A 22,171-nucleotide genomic window follows, 5' to 3' on the forward strand; every position below is an offset into this window, starting at 1 on the left:
CGTAAGTCTTCAGCCGCCTTGATTTTTATTCAAAATTTAAGCAGTGGTTTTGTTTGAACCCAGGATGTTTTTGTTACTATCCTGGGTTTTTATTACTAGTCAAAGTTGCTACTCCTAGACCATGGGTGTACCTTTGATTCATACAAAGTAGAGAGACTCTGGCATACAGTGAAATGTGACAGGAATAATATTTCGCTTGTACCATCCTTGAATGAAATTGGAAGAGAATAAAATTAAATTGGAACACGGTGTACCCCTAGCCGAATGATTTATAGTGATTTACAAATTACAAAAGTATATCTAAATCACCTACTGTTCTCTCTCTCTCTCTCTCTCTCTCTCTCTCTCTCTCTCTCTCTCTCTCTCTCTTTCCCCTCCTCTCCGATTTAACAGGATTTGATTTTCATTGGACAGGTACACAAATAGAGTAGTGACATTATGGTACCGTCCACCAGAGCTTCTGCTTGGTGACCGCAACTATGGTCCTCCTGTTGACCTCTGGGGTGCTGGTTGCATTATGGCTGAGATGTGGACACGAAGCCCTATTATGCAAGGCAACACTGAGCAGCAACAGCTGACGCTTATCTCACAGCTGTGCGGTTCCATCACTCCTGAAGTTTGGCCTGGTGTAGAATCACTGGAGTTATACACCAGGATGGAGCTGCCTCGTGGACAGAAACGCAAGGTGAGTGCTCCAAATTGCTTGTTTCTGTGACTGTACTGCACATTGCAAGCTGAATCCCTCACTTCTTTTCTATGATCAGTCCAGTGATGTCTGCACTGTCAACAAAATTGTCGTGAGACAATCAAATTATGTCTTTAGATATGGGAAATGAGAACACATTTTGAGATAGTTGAGAATGTAAGAATGTTTACGACAGTGCTCGGAGAGTCTTTAAAATAACAATTTGACTCTTATTGAATGGGCAGGATACAATGATGTTCAGTAAATTGTCAGAATATCATCAGCTGTTTCAGAGTGCAAGATGACCAAAGTGGAACCACAAACATGCAAATAATGATTCCCAGGTAGTACTACAGTACAGTAACCACTTTAATCAGACACTGCACAATCAATAATTAAATAATAATTGCTCTCTGCAGACCCAAGTCCAAGCAAGTCTGGATGATATACAATAAATAGTTTTTGAATAAATTCCACAAAATTGCTAGTCACTGGTGAAGAAAAGCCTACAGGTGGAGATGAAGAATTTCAAAGTCCTGCAGGGTGTTAGTCACTGACTAATGGCAATTTGTTTGTGCAGATTCCAAGTTCAACCAGTGGTATATGTCCCTGAATGGCCAAGTCTAAATGATACTGTGGTTGTTGGAGAGTGATGTCATCCTTGGTGACTGCTCAGTGGCTTGTAATTGGTGCTTCAGTGTCGATCATCTGGAACTGGTGCTGCGGCTGGAAATGCCTGCTCTGGTGAAGGGTAGTTACATAAGTACAGGCCTGCCAGATTTACACCTGCCTTATTTTAGGTAAAGTAGCACCTGCTGCAAGCCCCACAGGTGGTGATTCTGGTGCCACAAATTCCCATGGATTCCACTGTAGGCCATCTTGTAAACATATTGGCTTATATCTGCTGGCCAACATATTTATTGTCAAGCTGTCCCTTGTGTGAAGTTTGTGGTGGACCTGTAGTACTGCAACCCACCAGTTGCAGCTGCATTACAGGTAGTTACAGTCACAGGTAATATCAGAATGTTGTACAGAAACCACATAATAGTATTTGTAGCAGTACCTTTATTCTTAGTAACACTCTTCTGTTGGAACATAACGGCTTTTCATTTATGTCTGTTCTCCATGAGCAAGCATACAGTGTGTGGCAGAGGGTACTTCATGTACCTTTGCTACCAGTCCAAACATTTTATTTTTATTTTTTATTTCTTTTCCCCCTCATGTGTGCTATTAATATATAAATATGTCATGTGCCCATTGTTTTTTCAATGAAACCTACATTCAATTCCAGTGCAATTTATTATTCACCTCCAGACAAGCACTGACTCGTCTTCAGGCTTTGTGGTGGGATCTACTGTATATGTATGGGCTGCAGCTCCTTATGAGATAGGTGTAAAGTTAAAAACATAATGATTATTGATGAACTAAATAATATATTTTATAGATTAAAATATTTGTGTTAATTAAGAATTCAATAAATTATTAATGCCATTAAATATTTTCACATTTTCTGCTGCACAAGGATTTTATTAACTTGTTATTTGCATAAACAACCAGTCTTATTATGCCAGTTTGCTATTTTCAGTTAAGAGGGCTTACTTCTGTTTCTTGTAGGTATTTACATTTTTTTAGTGTCATTGTACAGTGTTTTGGAGTGTGTATTGATATTGACTCTGTTTCCATGCTATTGAGACTTGTTAGAATTTTAGGATTGTGTGCACTATTTTCGTTGGCCCACAGCATAATCCACTCTGTATTTTCACAATTAATATCATCTCACATTCATGGAATAAATAATAAATGGTAGGATTCTTAGGACAAACAATCTTTGCACATTATGTGAAAGCATAGAACAATATGATCTTTGTATATCACTATCTCTGAAATTCTGCAAATCTGAAATGAAAATTCATTATAAACATGTCAGTGGAGTAAACTGTGTGTCAAACTAACATAAGTGCAAATTTAAAAAAAAAGAATGCACAGGTTCTAACAAGCTTAAACAGCTGGGGCCTGAACTGCCGGAGTTGGCAGTCAAATTAGTCGAAAATTTTCAAATACTTATGTGATTTCATGGAAAGGTATTGAGGTGTTTTGTATTTGACATTTTTGTTACACCCTTGACAGATGTTTTGAATTTTCATGCTGACATGATAGTTTAGGTTTGTCAAGATCAAGGTCAGCAGCAGTTTGAACACATTTATACCAAATTACTTCACATTTAAAATTACAAGAAGCACTCTCAAATAATAAGTAACTGGTTCTATTTTTCAATTAGACTTCTGTAATTCTACGTTTAGAATTTCTGCTCGATGAAGAAGTGCTGTAAGTATTATTAAATTAAAATAGTGCTTGAGCCTTTGCAAATGCTTTGATGCTTAGCCCGATACCAAACTACCAGTTCTCATGCCAACAGAATCGTCATCCAAATTTGCATCAGTTGTTTATAATATGCCCTGATAGCCTTTAGAGATTTTATTCATACTAGTCATCTGCAAAATTGAAGTATGTATAAATATAAAACATCCACCACAGTTTAATAAAAATTTTAAGCATTATATATGCTAGTCCCTCATAATGTTTAATAAATCTTTCAGTCCAACAAATTATCTTGCTGACAGCTTTTTCAGTTCCATCCTGCACATCGAGATTAAGATTGTAATACAATGTAGAAACAATGCTAGAGACTCTTCTTTGCATATTTTTGACTGCAGTCCTGAAACTTCATCACAAAACATTTGATGCCCCATCCACTAGCCTCTGCATTTTCTGTCGATGGCAGACAGATGTGTTCAGTTTGGGACATTTCACAATTTTCATCAAATTTTCATGTTGTCCATAATTCTTTAATGAGTGTAGTTGCTGTCAGTACTAGAATTTCATTTTGATTAACGTGGTGAAGCCATTTATAAACAACTCTTTGTAACAAGATTTGATGGTGCCACATCTTCTGCGCAAGCCTTTAAGTGGCATAAAGTTGGAATTTTCATCATTGTTGGATCCTTGTCAGGACATGTCTTACCACTGCCTTTTAATGTGCTGAATAGTTTCTATAACATGTTACGGTTTGCTGTCATTCATTTAAACTAAAGTGATACTGATTGAACGACATTCAGAGTTTACATGTTTTTTAATACTAGATAAAAGTAATATGAAAGGAATTCGTTGGGTGAGACCTTATCCCCTTTCGTCCATGGTTCCAGTTCGAAAATCCATCGCCAGCTCGAGCTTTTTTCAATTCTATGGGCTGTGTGTCGAAAGTGACTATTAACCTTACCTCACATACTTCAGTACGGGGTTGACAGATTCCCATTTTTGTCTTTGTTGCGTTGAACTCGTGGATTATGCTGCATCCAGTTTTTAAAAACTGAAGGCAGTGATAAGATCTCTGTAGCTGAATCTAAAAACCAAAATATATATTTGTTGTGCACACACATGTAAGTAAATACATAAAAATATAAAAAACAGTACGAATGCTGCGGATGTTCTGTATTACTATCCCTTTTCTCATTTGTATTTCAGATACATAATATATTTCGAAAGTTCAACGTCATGTATATAGAAGAGAACAAACTGTTTATTAAAACGTCTGAAATGATTTTTGTAAACTATGGAAATTTAATTACATGCTTTGGAGTGTAAATTTGCAACATTAGACGCTTGGAATTATAGTGGAGTTCATAATTTTGTGTGTATAAGAAGAATATTTACACTATTATTTGAAATGGAAAAGAAACTTGGTTTTGTAGTACATTTGCGACTTTCATTGTCAACTGCTGCAACAAAAAAGCTCATGACCATTAGGTCCAAAACACACTGTTTACTGCTTTCAAAGATGGAACAGGGGTCTCTTCCATTTTCTGCAGCCTAACTGTCCTCTTCATTTTACTTTTGCTTGTTACCACAAATATGTCAATATTTAAAACAAATTTCCGCATTGTGACTTTTTACTAGTTACAGCACTGTTCTGTGCTTTTGTCTATTATAGACACTCACTTAGTTTCTTATTATATTACTATGTCTTTGGGTGTGTTTCACTTGGTTTTACAACATGAGTATTGAAAGAAAGATGCATGTTTGCTGCTATTCGTATGCTATAATCACACCGGAAAGTCAGCTAGCTGGGGTTAAACAAAACACTGCCTGACAAAAAATAATTGTATATATTTTTATAAATGAATGTGTTTGTGTACTGAGAGAACAGTGGCATAACTGCTGTCCTACTGATTGCTATACCTCTCTATGATTGGGCAGCAATTACATTGCTTGAGTAAGCTACCCTCTTATTTAGGACTGCAACTACACCAACTTCTTCGAGCAGTAACGTCGTCACATGTTCATGATGCTGCTGCCTCACTTTGGAATGGCTGCACTACCTTGTAGGAGAGCATGTCTCCCAAAGGAGATATTGCTGCTGTCCAGTGTATTGGTGGAACAGACAGACTGTTATCTGGGAGGGCAGATCTCCTAAAAGGACAAACTTGTGTTAAGATATCAGTACATCATTTTAATTGCCGTTAGCACAGCTGCTCTGCAAACGTTCTAGGCACAACAAAAAGACTCACAAATAATAGCTTTCGGCCAGTAAGGCCTTCATCAGAATTAGACGGCAACACACACACACACACATGTGCAGAGTCGGTGCAACTACCCAGTACACCCATACCAACCACAGATCCTGCTGGTGACTGTTTTGTGTGCATGACAACCTCTTGAAGAGGCAGAGACAATGACAGCTAGTTGATATGTGGCGTAATCCAATACTGGCACTCGTAGAAAGTCGTTTCTGCAATAACAGCACATTGATTTGCATATCTGATCGAGGGGAGACACCACAATTCAATCCTTGTTGAATTGCTTTGAGATTTAAAATATTTTGTGGAACACTGCTTCAGGCTTTCTCCACGTCGGGGATTCCTACTGCCACCAAGGAATATAGATTTGATGATGAACTCTGTAGTAGATTGGAAACCAGTCATCCACAAATTAAAGTAACAAGTTTTATGTGACCATGACTGTATTTACTAAATAATTATACCTTAAGATTCTTGAGAATTTGCCTATTTTGCTCAAGACTCGTTATGGGACACAAATTCCCATCCGTTTGACAATATTTAGAGGAACCCGTTTTGGGAAACTGGTTTCAGATGCCCTAAGGAAGGATTATGTGAGTTGGCAAAACTACTAGTTTTGTTTTAGAATTCCGATTTTGCAATGTAGTGTGAACCGGCATCTGAAATGATATTACTCAAAAATATAACAAATTAAATTTTATTGTAATCAAAATAAATTATAAAGTAATTGTATAAAATGAAGAAAAACTCTCATTTCATTTAGCAGGAGTGGTATTTCATCTTACATCATACAGGTCATGTCAACTAATGGTCATGAATTTTTCTGGGAAAAATATATGTTAGACCTCTGTATCATAAGTGTTAAGAAATAAAGTTTTTGTTTTATATTAATTTTTATAAATGACACGACCCTTTGAACAAGGTATATTTTGTAAATAACTTTTAGAACAGTAGAGAACAAAAACACCAAAAGTACTGGAGACCTGGCAGATATTTTGCGTTAACACCCCCTCTTAGGGTGTTGAAATTTTGTTGGCACCCTCATGCTTATGAGCTTCCTTTAACTTAGTAATTTAAGATGAAAATACGAAATTTAAGTTAATTTTTCCACTTTTTTGTAATTTGGAAAATCACAGAACACTATCTCTCTTTTTTTTTTTCCTCATATTACCAAATACTGCTGATGTGATTATAAAAAGTATGTTCTGTGCCCCAGCTGTCTGCATTATGTAAATATTTATTACTAAAAATGTAAAAAATTCATTTTTGAGTTATGAATTGTTTACTCAAAAACACCCAACTGAAAACTTTCGAGAATTAAACAAAATATTGTTTGGTTAATATGTTAGCAGCCAGTGCAAACACAGTGGGGAGTATTTTTCTGTATTAAAATTTCTTCAACATTCTACATATTTCGCATCACTGAATTTCCAGTGTAAAATATGCATGTTGCCAACACTGTTTCCAGCACTCTTATGTTTGTAACAAAGAAGTGAGAACTTGCACATAAACCATTCTGCATCAAGATTTGTGTTTGGCTTGAACTTTTTGTTAGATACGATGTGAGTGAGGAAATACTGTAGTGAAAGAGTGAGGTATGTACACTATGAAAAAAGACTCAAGCAGGTGGTATTTAAGAAAAGTGAAAAACCCTTCACAGTTGTTTGAAATCTGTCAGATGTATTGCAGAAATATCTTGGTCCTCAAGTAACAGTATTAGCACCACATCCATTGTGCAGAAATTGCTACACTCACTACAAGAAGAAATTAAGTGACAAGCCACCTGAACATTCACCATCCCTTGAATGTGAGACTGAAGAAGACAGTGTAGATGTTTATATTCTTGAGTGTGAAGTTGTTAATGGAGTGAATGTTAGTTCTGATGTAGCCCCTACTGTGTCCCCCTTAAACGTCCAGGAATGGTAAGAAGCACAAAAAGAAATTAGTATGTAAAAAGAAATTGGGAACAAGTTTTACACAAGCAACATCTTCAAAACTTTTTGAAGTGTAAATGCAGATGTACTTGGTGCAGAACCAGTGGATAATGATATATGCAGGAAATCTCAACAGCCACCTACACTGAGAAGGTACAGTTACTGACATTGATACCAGGTAGTTACTGTAAGCAGCAGATACAGAAGTACATACCTGCTTCCTCACATTGTTGTTTCAAAAGCTTGTAAAATAAAGAATGAGAAAGGTATTTGGGCATGCCCAGATTCTTACTGTGGGCATCCATTGCAAGATGATACACTTACTGTTGCTCTGGAATATTACCTAAGTGATGACAAAGATTGCAGCAGGCAAAGTCCTAACCAGGCTGATGTTATGTCTGTTAGTGAAAATGATGAAAAAGCTAAAAATGTAAAAAGATAAAAGACCAATAAAACACACACACACACACACACACACACACCACCACCTACTGAAAACGGAGAACCTGAATTTAAAAATTGTTCTCACAAAATTCTGCCCTTACAACCAAACTGGGTAAAATGCCAGTTAATGAAGGAAATATGCACATGTATTTCCCGCACTAATTTAAAACTTGTTTGTTTTTCCGTAAGCGGTATCACAGGAAAGGAGTAAGCAGAGATGGACCTGATGCTTTTGTGTATATGTCATGAGCAGCAAGAAAAATGTGTCCTGGTGCTGAAGTGATGACACAGTAGTAACACCTTCAGGATATCGATAATGATGTAACCTATGGATTGTGGGAGGGAGGAGAGTTAGTGAAGAACACAGTAGAGTTGGATAAGTTTGTTACAGAGGTTAGGGAGGCATTGGGTCATGAAAGGAATAGCTCACCATCATATCTGTAGGATTCACAGACAGGCCATAGCAGAAGTAAAATCAGCCACATCCCAAAATACTGACACATTAGTTCATTTCAACTCTGCTGAGACCTGGTCAGTTGCTTTGCAGAATGAAATTCAAAGTTACCACTGGCACACACCACCAGTTCAATATTCAGTTGTTGCTCACTTCCTTGGAAGATCACACTGTGTTGCTATTGTCAGTGTGTTGATCTCATTCATGTCAGTGTGTGTGCATGCTACACTGTCAGCATGGTAATTGATGACATAGAATCTAGAGGCCATGCATTTCCTAAACATGTGTGTGTGTCTGATGGTGCAGCATCTCATTTTAAAAACCGCTTTCAACTTTGAGCTTGGTCAACACTGTAGTACAGGAATTTTAATACTGGGTTGCATCACGGAGTGGCACATACATTGCAAAAATGGTTCTCCGTGAAATGCAGCCTGTTACTGTGTGTGAGATGCAGAGACTACAGTATACATTAGAAGAATTTGTATTGAGCCACTTCATTTCTTGTGTGTATGTCAATCAGTGGTGGGTGGGAAAGATAAGTCTCTCTAATGAGCTGCTAGGTATAACCGTCTCCCTTATGACACCTCATGGTCCTGCTAATGCTTTAAAGTGGCCATCGTCAAGAGATCAGTGTGCAGTTCCCATCTCCCAAGTGCTGCTGTTGTTGGATCATCCTTGTCTTTGCGTAAATTCAGCTTGGCTATACAACTTCAATGAGAAGCAGATGAGAAAAAAAGTGAAATCTTTTCAACAGTGCAGTGTTGATTGTTGCATTGTAGGCAATTTTAATTCGTGGGAAGTCATGAGGAATTAAAATCATGACAGAGGACAATAATAATTTGTGAATAATATCATAAAAAGAAAAATGAGTATAAATATTCTGTATCCTATTTTTGTTAAGAGATGCTTTTGAACAAAATTATGAATTGAGACTTCCTGGCAGATTAAAACTGTGTGCCCGACCGAGACTCGAACTTGGGACCTTTGCCTTTCGCGGGCAAGTGCTCTACCAACTGAGCTACCGAAGCACGACTCACGCCCGGTACTCACAGCTTTACTTCTGCCAGTATCTCGTCTCCTACATTCCAAACTTTACAGAAGCTCTCCTGTGCGAAAGGCAAAGGTCCCGAGTTTGAGTCTCGGTCGGGCACACAGTTTTAATCTGCCAGGAAGTTTCATATCAGCGCACACTCCGCTGCAGAGTGAAAATCTTATTCGGGAAAATTATGAATTGTTTTTACGCTCTCATATAATATTGTAAAGTAATTATTTTGATTCAGAAAGGCCCATTTTGCATGACGTTTACTTAAAATCAGCGATCAAATTAAATATTTAAGTGTCCATGATTTTTTTTTTTTACCTTGAAAGTAGAGCTAGGTCTACCTAAAAAATTTCTGACATTTTGTATAGGCAAGTATTGCCCACTCTGATTGTATGTTCCGTAAGTACAATGGCCAACTAACGTACCATGAAATTTTTAGAATATTTAGGATGGGGTTTTGGAGAAAATAATTTCTAAATAATCAAAAAAAATCAGATTCTTTCATCTTTATGTGCAAATATTTTGGCAGTTTGAATTTCGTGCAGTTATGTCATAGCTGACAGTTAGCAGTCTTTCCACTTTATCATTTTTGAAGACATTTGACATCCTGTGACTATTCATATTTTGAAAACATAATTTTGAAATTCACAAAAAGTTACTAGTTTATTTTTTGAAAAGAGAGAGAGAGAGAGAGAGAGAGAGAGAGAGAGAGAGAGAGCACGCTAGCTCAGAAGTGCGTATGTATTAATCGTGTCTCATAGTATCGGGGAATGAAGTGTTTATTAAAAATAAATTCAGATCTCTATCAGTTTTCGTTTCTTTATTACAATTTTCCCTTTTGTTAAGACATTTTCACAAATACTCTCATTTAGAGAGGTCTGCAGCATTTTAACAAATCAGGAAATCAAAATATTGTAGTTTTGGAGAAGTATCATATGGAACTTCGACATATATTTTTTTCAGCAAACTTTGAAATAGTGATGACGCATTCACTCTTGACCTGTATGGTTTGAGATGAAATCGCCCATAAGGTAAAACTAGGGAAAATGTAAATCGTGTAAAACAGAAAATAGGATACAGAACAAACACGTGAAAATATTAACAAATAATTAGAAAACTATAGTAGCAATGAACATGTATTAGGCCATCCATGTTCAGGGAGCGTAACCAAGCAATAGCCTTGGGAGAGGCTTTCATGAAGTCTTCCAGTATCCTTCAGATCATTTTATTGCACAGTCACAAATAATGTGGTGTACTGTTTGCCCACATTCAGGCCCATGCATGTTTGGTTCTGATGCGGTTGAGGCTGCTCAGTATTTTTTATGCTAGTCAGTCTGATTCACCAGACATTGTCCAGTAAACAATATGCTGTCAGATCACCGGCATTCTTCTAAATGACAAGGAGCAGGTTGCTGAAGACTGGCAACCAAGCTTTGTAAATTTAAGGCTGGTATCTGTAAGGTGACAATAAACTTCGTTAATTTAAGACTTTTTGGGAACTGGTATATTGTATACAATGCTCCAGGCTGTTCAAATGCTGCCTCATAGGGAATGGGTTCCTGTGAGCGAGTTTGCTCACTCTTGGGAGTTGCAAATAGTGTATGGCTTTCTGCACATGTTTGACCTGCTTGGACACCCCTGTCAGCATCTGTGCATTCAGTGTAGCACAATTACATATGCTACGGCTCAGCTGCAAGACTGCGCACATTTCAGCCGTTTGCCTGCCCTAGCCCACTCATGCCCGCCTTGCTGCACTTGGGCAGCCACACGAGGTGGAACAGCCTGTTGTACTCCATCGTTGGTCCACTGCCTGTTCTCTGAGATCTGATGGTGGTAAAGTAGAAAGATGATGAAGCCAGGAAACTAGTGTTGATTTTTGTCTCCTGGTGATCATTTTTATTGTGTCATTAAGTTGGACATTGATCTGACTTGACTGCTTCAAACCCACACAGGAGCATAGTATTTAGCAACAGAACACTAAGTTGATTGTGCGACTTTATGTAAAGTATCTGTATGGGTTTCTCGTCTTGTTCCATCCAGGTTACTAGTAATATTTCTTGTTTCAACTTCCTTATCCAGACATCTCAAGATGTTTCAGAAATGTCGGAGGGTAATATTATGAAAAGGATAGATTGCTGCCATTTGTCATATAGTGGAGATGTTGAGTTGCAGACAGGCGCAACAAAAATACTGATAAAAAGTAAGCTTTCCACCTAAAGGCCTTTTTGTGAATTGGACATCACACACACACACACACACACACACACACACACACACACACACACACACACACACGGCCACTGTCGCTGCCAGTCTGGCCACAGCAGCCAGACACAGTAGTCATGGGAATGCGAGTTGCTTTTGCTTGGAAAAGTACCGGGTGATCAAAAAGTCAGTATAAATTTGAAAACTTAATAAACCATGGTATTTTGTAGATAGAGTGGTAAAAATTGACGCACATGCTTGGAATGACATGGGGTTTTATTAGAACAAAAAAAAAAAAAAAAACCTCATATTGCTAGACGCGTGAAAGATCTCTTGCGTGCGTGCGCGAAGTGCAGAGGCCTCTGCACTTCCGCCTCGACTGACATCTCTGCCCAAACTCTTTGTCTTTGAATATGTCTGCTTGTGTCTGTATATGTGTGGATGGATATGTGTGGGTGTGCGAGTGTATACCCGTCCTTTTTGCCCCCTAAGGTAAGTCTTTCCGCTCCTGGGATTGGAATGACGCCTTACCCTCTCCCTTAAAACCCACATCCTTTCGTCTTTCCCTCTCCTTCTCTCTTTCCTGACGAAGCAACCTTGTGTGTGTGTGTGTGTGTGTGTGTGTGTGTGTGTGTGTGTGTGTGTAATAACTTGTCGTTATTCTATCCTGAATTTTCCATTGATACATTTAGGGTATGTAGGTCCTTTTAGACAGTTTCTTCTTCTTCTTATTCAAAATGTTTACTTTGTGTTCGTAGAGAGACATCATCTGCATAGCAAAACTTTTTATGTGCTATTTTCAGCGTGTCGCTTGTATATGTTAATAAAGGAACAGCTAACACCACTTTCAGTCTTACCATCTTAAATGATTTATTTACTTTTTAAACACAGCATAGTTTCCAGTTGTTGGGTGAGCTTAGCACATCTTATGGTTCATTTCAGCTAAAGCAGTAGTCTCTTTAGCCATGCAGTATCATAGGTTGCATTTAAATCAACATAAGCAGTACATGTTTCCTGGTGTCTTTTGAAGCCAATTTCAATAAACAAAGTTCAAGCAAAGACATGCTCACAACCACTTCTGTTTGTTCGAATAGTCTGCTCTGGGGTTCCTATGACATCAGTAAATGTATGTACTCTGTTGTAAGTTAACCTTTTTTTATAGTTCATAACATATACTGAGCAGAGTGAAACGGAAATAACTTGCTGTGTTGGTGGTAGGTTTTCTAGTTTGAGCTGTTAGTGCTTGAACAACTTTAAATTGCTGTGGGATTCTTGTGGCATTAAAAAGATGAGACTAGATTTTGTGAGCCCCCTTCTAGCTCACATGCCCAGATTACTAATAAATTCGGGACAAATTCCATCATTTACTACAGCCATTTTCAGTTGGAGTGTTTTTATTTCTATATTCTTCTCATCTCTGGTGAAGGCACAGTGAAGATCTTGGTCTTTGTTTAGCTCTTTGTCAACATCCTCCATTCTTCATAATATTCTGTTGGATTTGCAGCCAGATGGCACAACATCTAGACACATTTCTGTAGTCCATCTGGCCACCATCTTCACATGAAAGTGTTGTTTGCTAATTTTGCCAGAACTCATTCATACTGTGAATGGTGACCTTTGTAAATGTTGCAGAAGTCCAACATGCATGCATCAGAAATAGCTGCTGCTGCACTGGAACACAAGTGAAAGTACAATGTTCCAGTGGTGAAAACTGGAAAAAACCAAGGAATCGGTATAGAGTGCCTCTGTCGGCAAATTTTAATGCCAGATAAAGTAGGATTCCAAATCTTATGATGGTCATCCAGAAACTAAAGGAACACCCAGTCCTGATCCCCAACCACCGTCATCGCAAGTGTCCAGGTTGCTCCTACCCCCATCTCAGTGTGAGCCAAGCTTTGTTTCTGAGCATTCAGGCCTCTTTGTTCTGTAACCTTTCGAAATAATGGCGCCCATTGAAAAGCTTGCCAGGCAAGTAAAGATGATTTATGGTGACAGTGCAATGACTGGGTCTTCAGTGATGTGGAATGTTGGCAAAAGTGTTTCTTGATTCATGACAATGCAGGACCTTGTGCATCAGCTCAAACACAGCATGAACTTAAATTTCTTAAGTGGGAAATTTACGGGCATCCTCCTTGCAGCCCTGATTTGGTACTACTGATTTTCACTTACTCCTGAAACTAAAGGAATTTTTGGGTGGGAAACAGTTAACAAATGATGAAGACCTCAAGCAAGCAGTGGCATCGTGGATCGAATCTTTGGAGCTTGAGTAGTACAGCATGAGAATTGAAAAATTGGTGCCTTGTTACAATAAATGCCGTGACAGTTACGATGACGACACTGAAAAATGGTGAGGTATTCTAACTTTGTAAATAAAGTTTTGTGTTGATATGTCTTTTTAATTTAATTCTTTATTTTATGGATGACTCTCATACTTAAACAGGTAACCATTGTCTGTTTTAATGTCCGCCAGTCTAATTTAATTTGGCTCCTTTTAAAACACAATCTTAAGAGTGAGGCACACTGGCAACTATTTGTCTCATCATTCAACATTGTTTGTTCCTCAGAAAGGCAGTTCTTTGCCATCACAGATTTCTCAGGCTGCAACAGTCACATGTCATTACAGTGCTCAACACTTCTGTTGTGAATGGTGTGTATGGTTTGGTTAGTTTCCCACAATGGCAAGGGATTTTGTAAATGCTGGGCTTCCTCATTCCTATATAATCTTTTAACAAGCTGAGGTGTACTCTAATCTTGGCTAGCAGCCAAAATAACATTTTTGACTTTATCTTTCTAAAATCTTTTCTATCTTTTTAGGTACTCTCCCAGCATATGGGAAAAAGCCACCAGTGTACATGCAGTGTTTATTTGTTCTGGCAAACGTCCAAACTCCGACATACCTTTTTGTTGGAATAGTTGTTCAGCTCTAACACCAGCTCAAGATGTTCCAGCTCTTGTCACGCTTTCTGTGTGCGATTAGCATAAATGCTCTTTGTCAATGCCCACAGGATTCCCTTGCTTTTGTATTGACAACTTGTAGCATGTAGGTACCAGTCTGTGTGTGTCTTTCAATTAACATCGTGTCCAAGATTCCCATTGTCCTTTATGTGAGCCATACTTCTGGAAATGGAAGCTTTCCATCCTTCAGACTCCATTGTGAACTTGCTACTGTAATGAAGGCAATTACAGTGATCCACTTAACGGTTCAGAGTGGTTATTCCATGTGGCCACACCATAAACATATCAGCAGCATACCTCCAAAAAACATGTAAGCTTTAAAAACGCCACCCTCATCTCCCTGTCTCCAGAATCTTACATAAACAAATTGGTTATGGGTGGGGGAGGGGGGAGGGGGTAGTGGACTACTCATAGCCACTCTGTCAGTTTGTTCAAAGTATTTGTCATTGAATAAAAAATATCTTGATGTCAGCATAAGGTGGCAAAATTTTGTCATTTCCGTGTTTAGTTTTTTACTAATTAACATAGAGGGTTTTTAACGAGAAACTCAGGTAAAAGGAGACACCACATCAAAGCTCGCAAGCAAATCCGAGGGACCAAGAGACAAAGACTTTAACAGTTGGATAAAAATTGCAGAATTAGAAATATGGTGCTCACATGCACCTGCACTTGGAGGTTTCTTCATGTATGTCAGCATTATATTGGGAATGGATAGATTGATGCTCTTGGACACTATCAGACTTGGCACACAGGAGTGCAGTCACTAGGTACTCTTCAGAAATTCAACTTCTTTGCCATTGACCTGCAATATTGGATGATAATACCTGTGATGGATCATGATTAACCTCATGAGTAAAGAATAGGATGACATCATGCTGTCAGCTTTGGAAGGAGACATAAATTTTGCTCTATGCCTAGGAGTCTTCCCACCACTGAATTTATTTGCTCAGTGGAGCAAGTAGTGTCCAGCTTTCCTGAGGACTGAGAAGAAATTGAGATCAGGCAAGAAGTTTTGCTTACGTCAAATTGGGCTTTGTCCCGGTGGCGTTATCTCCCCTCTGTTGAAACATTGCTGAATGAATGAAACAGAAGACAGTTTCGCCTTCAGAGAAGAGTTTGTTGTCAAGTGATGGGCTGCCCTGATGCTGTTGTTCCACTGAGTTATACTGTTTGCTGATGGTTCATAAAGGAGGGGCTCGATTATATCCCATTGTAACTTGATTCACCCACATGCAAAAAAGTGATGGTAGGCAATGAAATTTTGTGGAAACGTGTAGGATGCGGAAGAGAAATAACAAATAAACCACTGGAAGAAACATTTTAATTCCAATGTGAGAGGATAACTGTTGCTAATTCCATACGCTGTTTACAATCTGGGTTTCAAATATCACATGCTGTCTCGAGCAACCACATCTGCAACAGCCTGGAACTGCACTAGAGACACAATTCCATAATTGTTCAAGCACTTTTTGAAAAGTGGATCACGGAATGTTCTGTTGTGATGACAAAGCTCGTGCACTGCTTGAAGATCATACATTGTATCCAACATTGTCAGCTAAGGCAACAGTAACTTCAACAATTTGTGGTGAGATTGCCTGTTGGTCTTTCCCAGCAGCAGTTCCCAAGCCACCAGTTAATTTGAACTTCTGAATTGTGTTCTTCAACCCCAAGCTCTCTGTATTCGTTTTATGCATCAATACTTGCAAAGACCAGCAGGAATATTGCTGTTGTTTTGATAAAACAGCTTTTTCGAGTAAATCCCTGTCAGCTTGCCCAGACCAATATTGACTGTCTGCAACTGTAATGCATACTGATGCTTGTTTCAACCCTACGTCACTGTACCAGTGCCGGTGCATAGCTCAGTCATACACTAACACTACTGACAACATAGTCCAGCAGTGCACAGCCTGAACATCATTCCTATGAAGTTTGATAACCGTACAGTAAATAGTTTTCTGTCTACACTTGGTGAAGTAGGGAAAGTTTAATTATACCACCCCATATTTTTGTCGTTTGACATCAAAAACCAAATGGAATTCTTATTGTATCCAGTTCACTAGATTTTCCCATTTGTCATTATTTATTGCAAATCCCAAGATACTGTGCTGACTGTTGAAATCTCCAATATAACTCCTGGATAGTTAAGAGCTAGTAGGAGAGGGCTCTGGAGTGTTATAGTTGGTGGTTTGTGTACGGAAATTATTGTAACTTAACTATTTCAATTCTGCAAATTCAGTTTTGTGCTGGCATAAGTAGTTAGTTACTTTATATTCCTCTTTTGTGACAACCATAAATTAGAGGGCCATGTATACAGGGTTATTCATAATAATTCCAGGGCGTTAGAAGACAGGTATGCACAAACTAAGACATACAGAATAATGACAAACATCAGTGGATAGGGCATCTCTCCGAGTTTAAATTTGTAGTGTGCACTGTGATGTAGTTGCAGAGCAGACCACTAGGGGCAGGCGCTTCAGAGCATAGCCTATAATAGAGAAAACTATACATACTGCCGTCAACTGTCTGGTGCATTCTACACAAATATTTACATGCAAGACCATACCAGTGTACTGACAACTTGGGACATTGTGCTTTGTTCTGATTTTAGTAATGACTTGCAGCAGCAGCAGCTGTTGCTGGTGAAGATGGTTTTGTACAGAGGTTGGTTTTCAGTGATGTTTCTACATTTCATGTGTACTCTGAAAACGTAAATCATTATTATGTGCGTGTTTGGGGCACAGAACATCCATATGAGACTGTGGAACATATTTGTGATACATCTGAAGTTAACATTTTCTCTCTCTTCCATGTCCTCTGCGAAAGTTCAAATTTCTTTTTGGAGAAAATGATGACTAGTTGTGTGTACACGGACGTTCTACAGCAGTGGCTTGTGCCACAATTACAGCAAGATAGTAGAGACTTCATTTTGCAAGAAGATGGTACTCCATCACACTTTCAAATGTTTGTGATTACCTCAATGTTGAACTGCCTTTATTGGATTGGACATGCTTCTCATCATGACTCTCCTTCTCTGCAGTGGCTCCCATAGTCACTGTGTGCCCTGGCTCAACTGTCACTTAATTTGTAAGAGTTACAAGGAAGAATAATCAATGCGATCTTTGACATGGCATGTTGGGATGTTTATGGCAAGAGTATTAATGTTTGCCATGTTATAGATTGTATCCACATCGAGCACCTGTAATATGAGCTAAAAACTTGGAGAGGAGCTCTGTCCTGTAATGTGGTGTATTTTCTGTACGACTTGTAGTTTTTGTGCAATTTTCCTCTGAAATCTCGGAGGTACTCATGAGTAATCCTGCATTGGTTACAATGTAAGCTGTGAGATTGTATTGTGCAGGGTGTATACGGCCCGAGACAACCGGGAAAAACCTGGAAATTTTTTTAAATTCCAAGATTTTTTGTCATAATTTTCAGTTAAATTTTTGTAATTTTGACTGGTAAGAAATGATACTCTAACAAAGAATTTTACTTTACACCACTACTCCAGAATAATAATGGAGCAGTGAAACATAAACGAGAGAATAACACCAAAAGGAAATTTCAGTCGCAAAGAAAATGCGCCATTCACAACAGCAACAGACAGTGCCTACACAAGTGTCTGCCAACAGCAAAATGTCAGACTATGCAATACTTCATAACAACAAACTGCTTTCAATGTTAATGTTGCCATAGCAGTTTACATTTATAACAGGTCGTGGGAAAATGTTGCGAATAGTGATTTGAGAAGCACTACTTTGAGAGTAAATTTACGTTTACACCAGACGAATTACATTACACGTGAGAATGTGCAATGAATTCCTTAAATCAAAACTTAACACTTCAGGGACGAGCCACTTAGAAAAATTTAGAACCCAGAAGACCAGCCATTTATGCCATTATTTAAAAGCTTACTGGTGCACTTGTGTTTGATATATCTTAAAGGGTAACAAATGCTAAAAAAGAGAGTTCCAAGGTTAGCTGTCCATATTTATTTTAGTTCTTTCATAGATACAAATTATGTAAAAACAATGACAAAAAGTATAATTATCCTTCAAAAAACAGTGCGAAGTAAGTTCTTGAGTAGTTTCACCCGTAGTTGGCTTTCCTATGGAAAACGGAACGTATATTCAGCCAGGTAACACATGATTTTTCTACAGAGTAGTGAAATTTATAATTGTGCTGCAGTTCAAGCTGTTTTCCTGGGATCCTGCTTAACCACACACACATACAAAAAAAAATTGTTTATAGTGTAGGAAGTTCTACGCTGGTGTATAAAACCTTCAGCAGTCAAGGGATTGGCTAGTTTTACAGTTCCAATGGAACATATATTGTCATTTAATTCAGAAAAAGTACTTTCACCAGGGATATTGTGTACTTTCACCCAGGAAAAAGTGTTTGTGACTGGGATACAAAGATTTTTTTTTTCCTTCCTTTTTTCCTTCTTTCTTTCTTTTCTTGTCTGCATGTACACCCTTTCATGGAACTTTTGCTTTGACAGTGAGTTGTTATAGTGCTACATGTGATTCTGTGATAAATTCTGTGTTGTGGTCCATGGCTAACTGCTCAAATGTTAACTCTTGCTCTTGTTCATTCCTTCACTGTTCAATTGTACAAGACTTTTTTTTGTGGGTGGCAGCAAATATTAGTGTAAAGGTGGCTGCTATTCTCATGACTCCCCCCTCCCCCAGCTCTCAGGCTAAGGGGAAGATATAGTGTAGTCAGATGTTTTTCTTTCAAGAAAATGATTTAAAAGTCTAATAGCATAGGCACATAGGAAACACACATGACACAGATCTGTAAGTCCACGGTATTGGTGATAAGTTCCTGAAACACATGTGCTACAAAACACCACTGTTTCCTGCGCATGTACCCTGACATCAATACGGGATATGATCACCATGCACATGTACACAGGTTGCACAATGGGTTGGCATATTCCAGATCAGGTGGTTGAGCAGCTGCTGGGGTATAGCCTCCCATTCTTGCATCAGTGCCTGTCGGAGCTCCTAAAGTGCCCTAGGGGGTGTGAAGACGTCAACCAAGAGCATCCCAGACGTGCTTGATGTGGTTTAGGTCTGGAGAACAGGCAGGCCATTCCATTTGCCTGGTATCTTCTGTTTCAGTGTACACCTCCTCAATGGCAGCTCGGTGGGGCTATGTGCTGTCATCTATGAGGACGACGATGGGACCCACTGCACCCCTGAAAAGGCATTCATACTGGTGCAAAATGACATCCCAATACACCTGATGTGTTACAGTTCCTCTGTCGAAGACATGCAGGGGTGTACGTGCACCAATCATAATCCCACACCACACCATCAAACCATGACCTCCATACAGGTCCCTTTCAAGGACATTAAGGGGTTGGTATCTGGTTCCTGGTTCATGCCAGATCTAACACAGTGAGAATCACTGTTCAGACTATACTTGGACTCATCCGTGAGCATAACCTGGGACCACTGTTCCAATGACCGTGTACTGTGTTCTTGACACCAGGCTTTACGGGCTCTCCTGTGACCAGGTGTCAGTGGAATGTACCTTGCGGGTCTCCGGGCGAATAAACCATGTCTGTTCAGTTGTCTGTAGACTGTGTGTCTGGAGACAACTGTTCCAGTGGCTGCGGTAAAGTCCCGAGCAAGACTACCTGCAGTACTTCATGGCCGTATGCGGGCACTGATAGTGAGAAATTGGTCTTCTTGTGGTGTTGTACACTGTGGACATCCCGTACTGTAGCGCCTGGACACATTTCCTGTCTGCTGGAATCGTTGCCATAATCTTGAGATCACACTTTGTGGCACACGGAGGGCCCGTGCTATGAACTGCTGTCATAACATCATCAATATGTGTTCTTTGAGCCATTTTCAACACATAGTCAGCATTAGCACGTCTGAAAACGTCTGCACACTTACTCGCTGCACCGTACTCTGACATGCACCAACACACCTCTGCGTAAGTGAACTGCTGCCAGTGCCACCGTGTGATGACCGCAGGTCAAATACACCACATGGTCGTACCTCGAGGTGATTTAAACCTGCAAACTGCCCACGAGAGCATTGTTTCACCATGTATCAGCATTATTCTTAATTTATAAGCATGAATGTATATATTTTGCGTGCAGGCTGTAGCTGTTTTAAATGTTCCATGTGTGTTACAGGTGAAGGAACGACTAAGGCCGTATGTAAAGGACCCATATGCGTGTGACCTCCTGGATAAACTGTTAGTGCTTGATCCATCTAAGAGGTACGATTCAGACTCTGCCCTCAACCATGATTTCTTCTGGACAGATCCGATGCCGTGTGATCTTTCCAAAATGTTGGCACAACATACACAGAGCATGTTTGAGTACTTGGCACCACCACGACGGCAGGGGCACATGCGGCCACACCATCATCATCAAGGTGTCACGGGAGCAGCAGGAATGGCTGCAAAGTCTTCGGCATCTATGGACAGTGGATATCAAGATCGTGTGTTTTGAAGGACACATTTTCACTGTGCTGTAGTCCTCAATTTGTTTTCCATTATAATGGCAATTTTGTTGCGCTGTATGAACTGTGTACAGTGCTTCTTGTGTTCAGTTGTATAGAATTTCTATATGACTATGCCATTACTGTATGTGATGTGACAGTGTCTCAAAAACATTAGACTCAACTATTCAGACTTTGTTAAGTTGCATCGTTCCAGCTTAAGGCCATATGCCTTTTTGGAAACCACAACTAAAATGCAATTTAACTAGAATGCTCTTGTAGATATAATCAAAGGTGCTCTGTGGTATCACAGTTGTACATAAAATTCCTATAATTTTTGTAGGTTAGGTACAGTGTAGCAAGGATACAATAATACATTCCTTGTAAGTATGTTGCATTCTTTGACTATCCATTTATTGGATTGATAAACGAGCTTTTTCACTCTGTGACTGAAGTTAGTTTGTAATTTATGCTATCACGGACTATATTCCCTATTAATCAGTGATATCACAGTGATGTCGTTACTGAGTGGTATTGGTGATGAAGGGGTCAGGTGAGGCAAATTACATCAGAAGTACAAGAATTGTAATTTTTGTATCAACAAAAAGCAGTGAGATCTCAGAGATCCTTGTGTAGTAGACTATTTATTCAAATGTACATAACTGACATAAACTATGTAAGAGGTTATAATCATTTGCCACTACACATATTCTTAGATGTGTATGATTACTGTTGTGCAGGTGACATATGCAAGGAATATTGAAGGGGGGGAAAAACCACATTGGAAGTCCACCAATTTCAGGGAATGGAGAAATATTGTAAATACATAGAACAACATTTTCTTCATATCATTGGATAACCTCATCTTGTGTGCCTTTTCTTATTTGTTATTGTTTATCTGTTTTGTTACTGAAATTGCTCATGAGTGAGATACGGCACTTGCCATTAATTGGTAAGAATTTACTGAGTTCCATGAACTTAACTGCCATGAAGTTTATAAATATGTATGAAATGAAATTAAATGAATGTTTAAAAAAATATATTTTGTTCTAATGTTCTCTCTCCCTGTTTAGTATGTAAGTAAACCATAAATCTCCATGACCCCAACATTGCAGTAGAAATGTGTGGAGTATGCATTTTGTGTTACTGAATACATAACTGTGAGTTGTACTTCACTGCTGGAAATAGGTGAAATGATGTTTATGCAAGTATCAGTATTATCTCCCCCCTCCCCAATGATTTACTGATTTCAATGAATCTGCTCCAGGGGTTTTGTTTGACTTGAGTCTTTCAGTACTCCATCCAATTCTTCTTGTATTATCACATATCCCACCTCATTTTCATTTAATTCCTCACCTCTTTCTATAATACAGCATTAAAGTTTTTTCACTTGCATAGCCCTCAGATCTATTCC

General features: G+C 38.8%; 1 protein-coding gene across 1 annotated transcript in view; it reads left to right on the forward strand.

The window, feature by feature from the left end:
* Positions 1-21,786, forward strand: part of LOC126259923 (cyclin-dependent kinase 9) — a 39,200-nt gene extending 17,414 nt beyond the window's left edge. Inside the window, exons 6-7 of the mRNA XM_049957014.1 lie at positions 415-685; positions 20,448-21,786. Of these exons, the coding sequence (XP_049812971.1) occupies positions 415-685; positions 20,448-20,768 (592 nt within the window). The 3' untranslated portion in view covers positions 20,769-21,786. The remainder of the gene's footprint in view (positions 1-414; positions 686-20,447) is intronic.
* The last annotated feature ends 385 nt before the right edge of the window (positions 21,787-22,171 follow it).

The sequence above is a fragment of the Schistocerca nitens genome, chromosome 5 (assembly GCF_023898315.1).
Source record: "Schistocerca nitens isolate TAMUIC-IGC-003100 chromosome 5, iqSchNite1.1, whole genome shotgun sequence".
Taxonomy (NCBI): Eukaryota; Metazoa; Arthropoda; class Insecta; order Orthoptera; family Acrididae; genus Schistocerca; species Schistocerca nitens.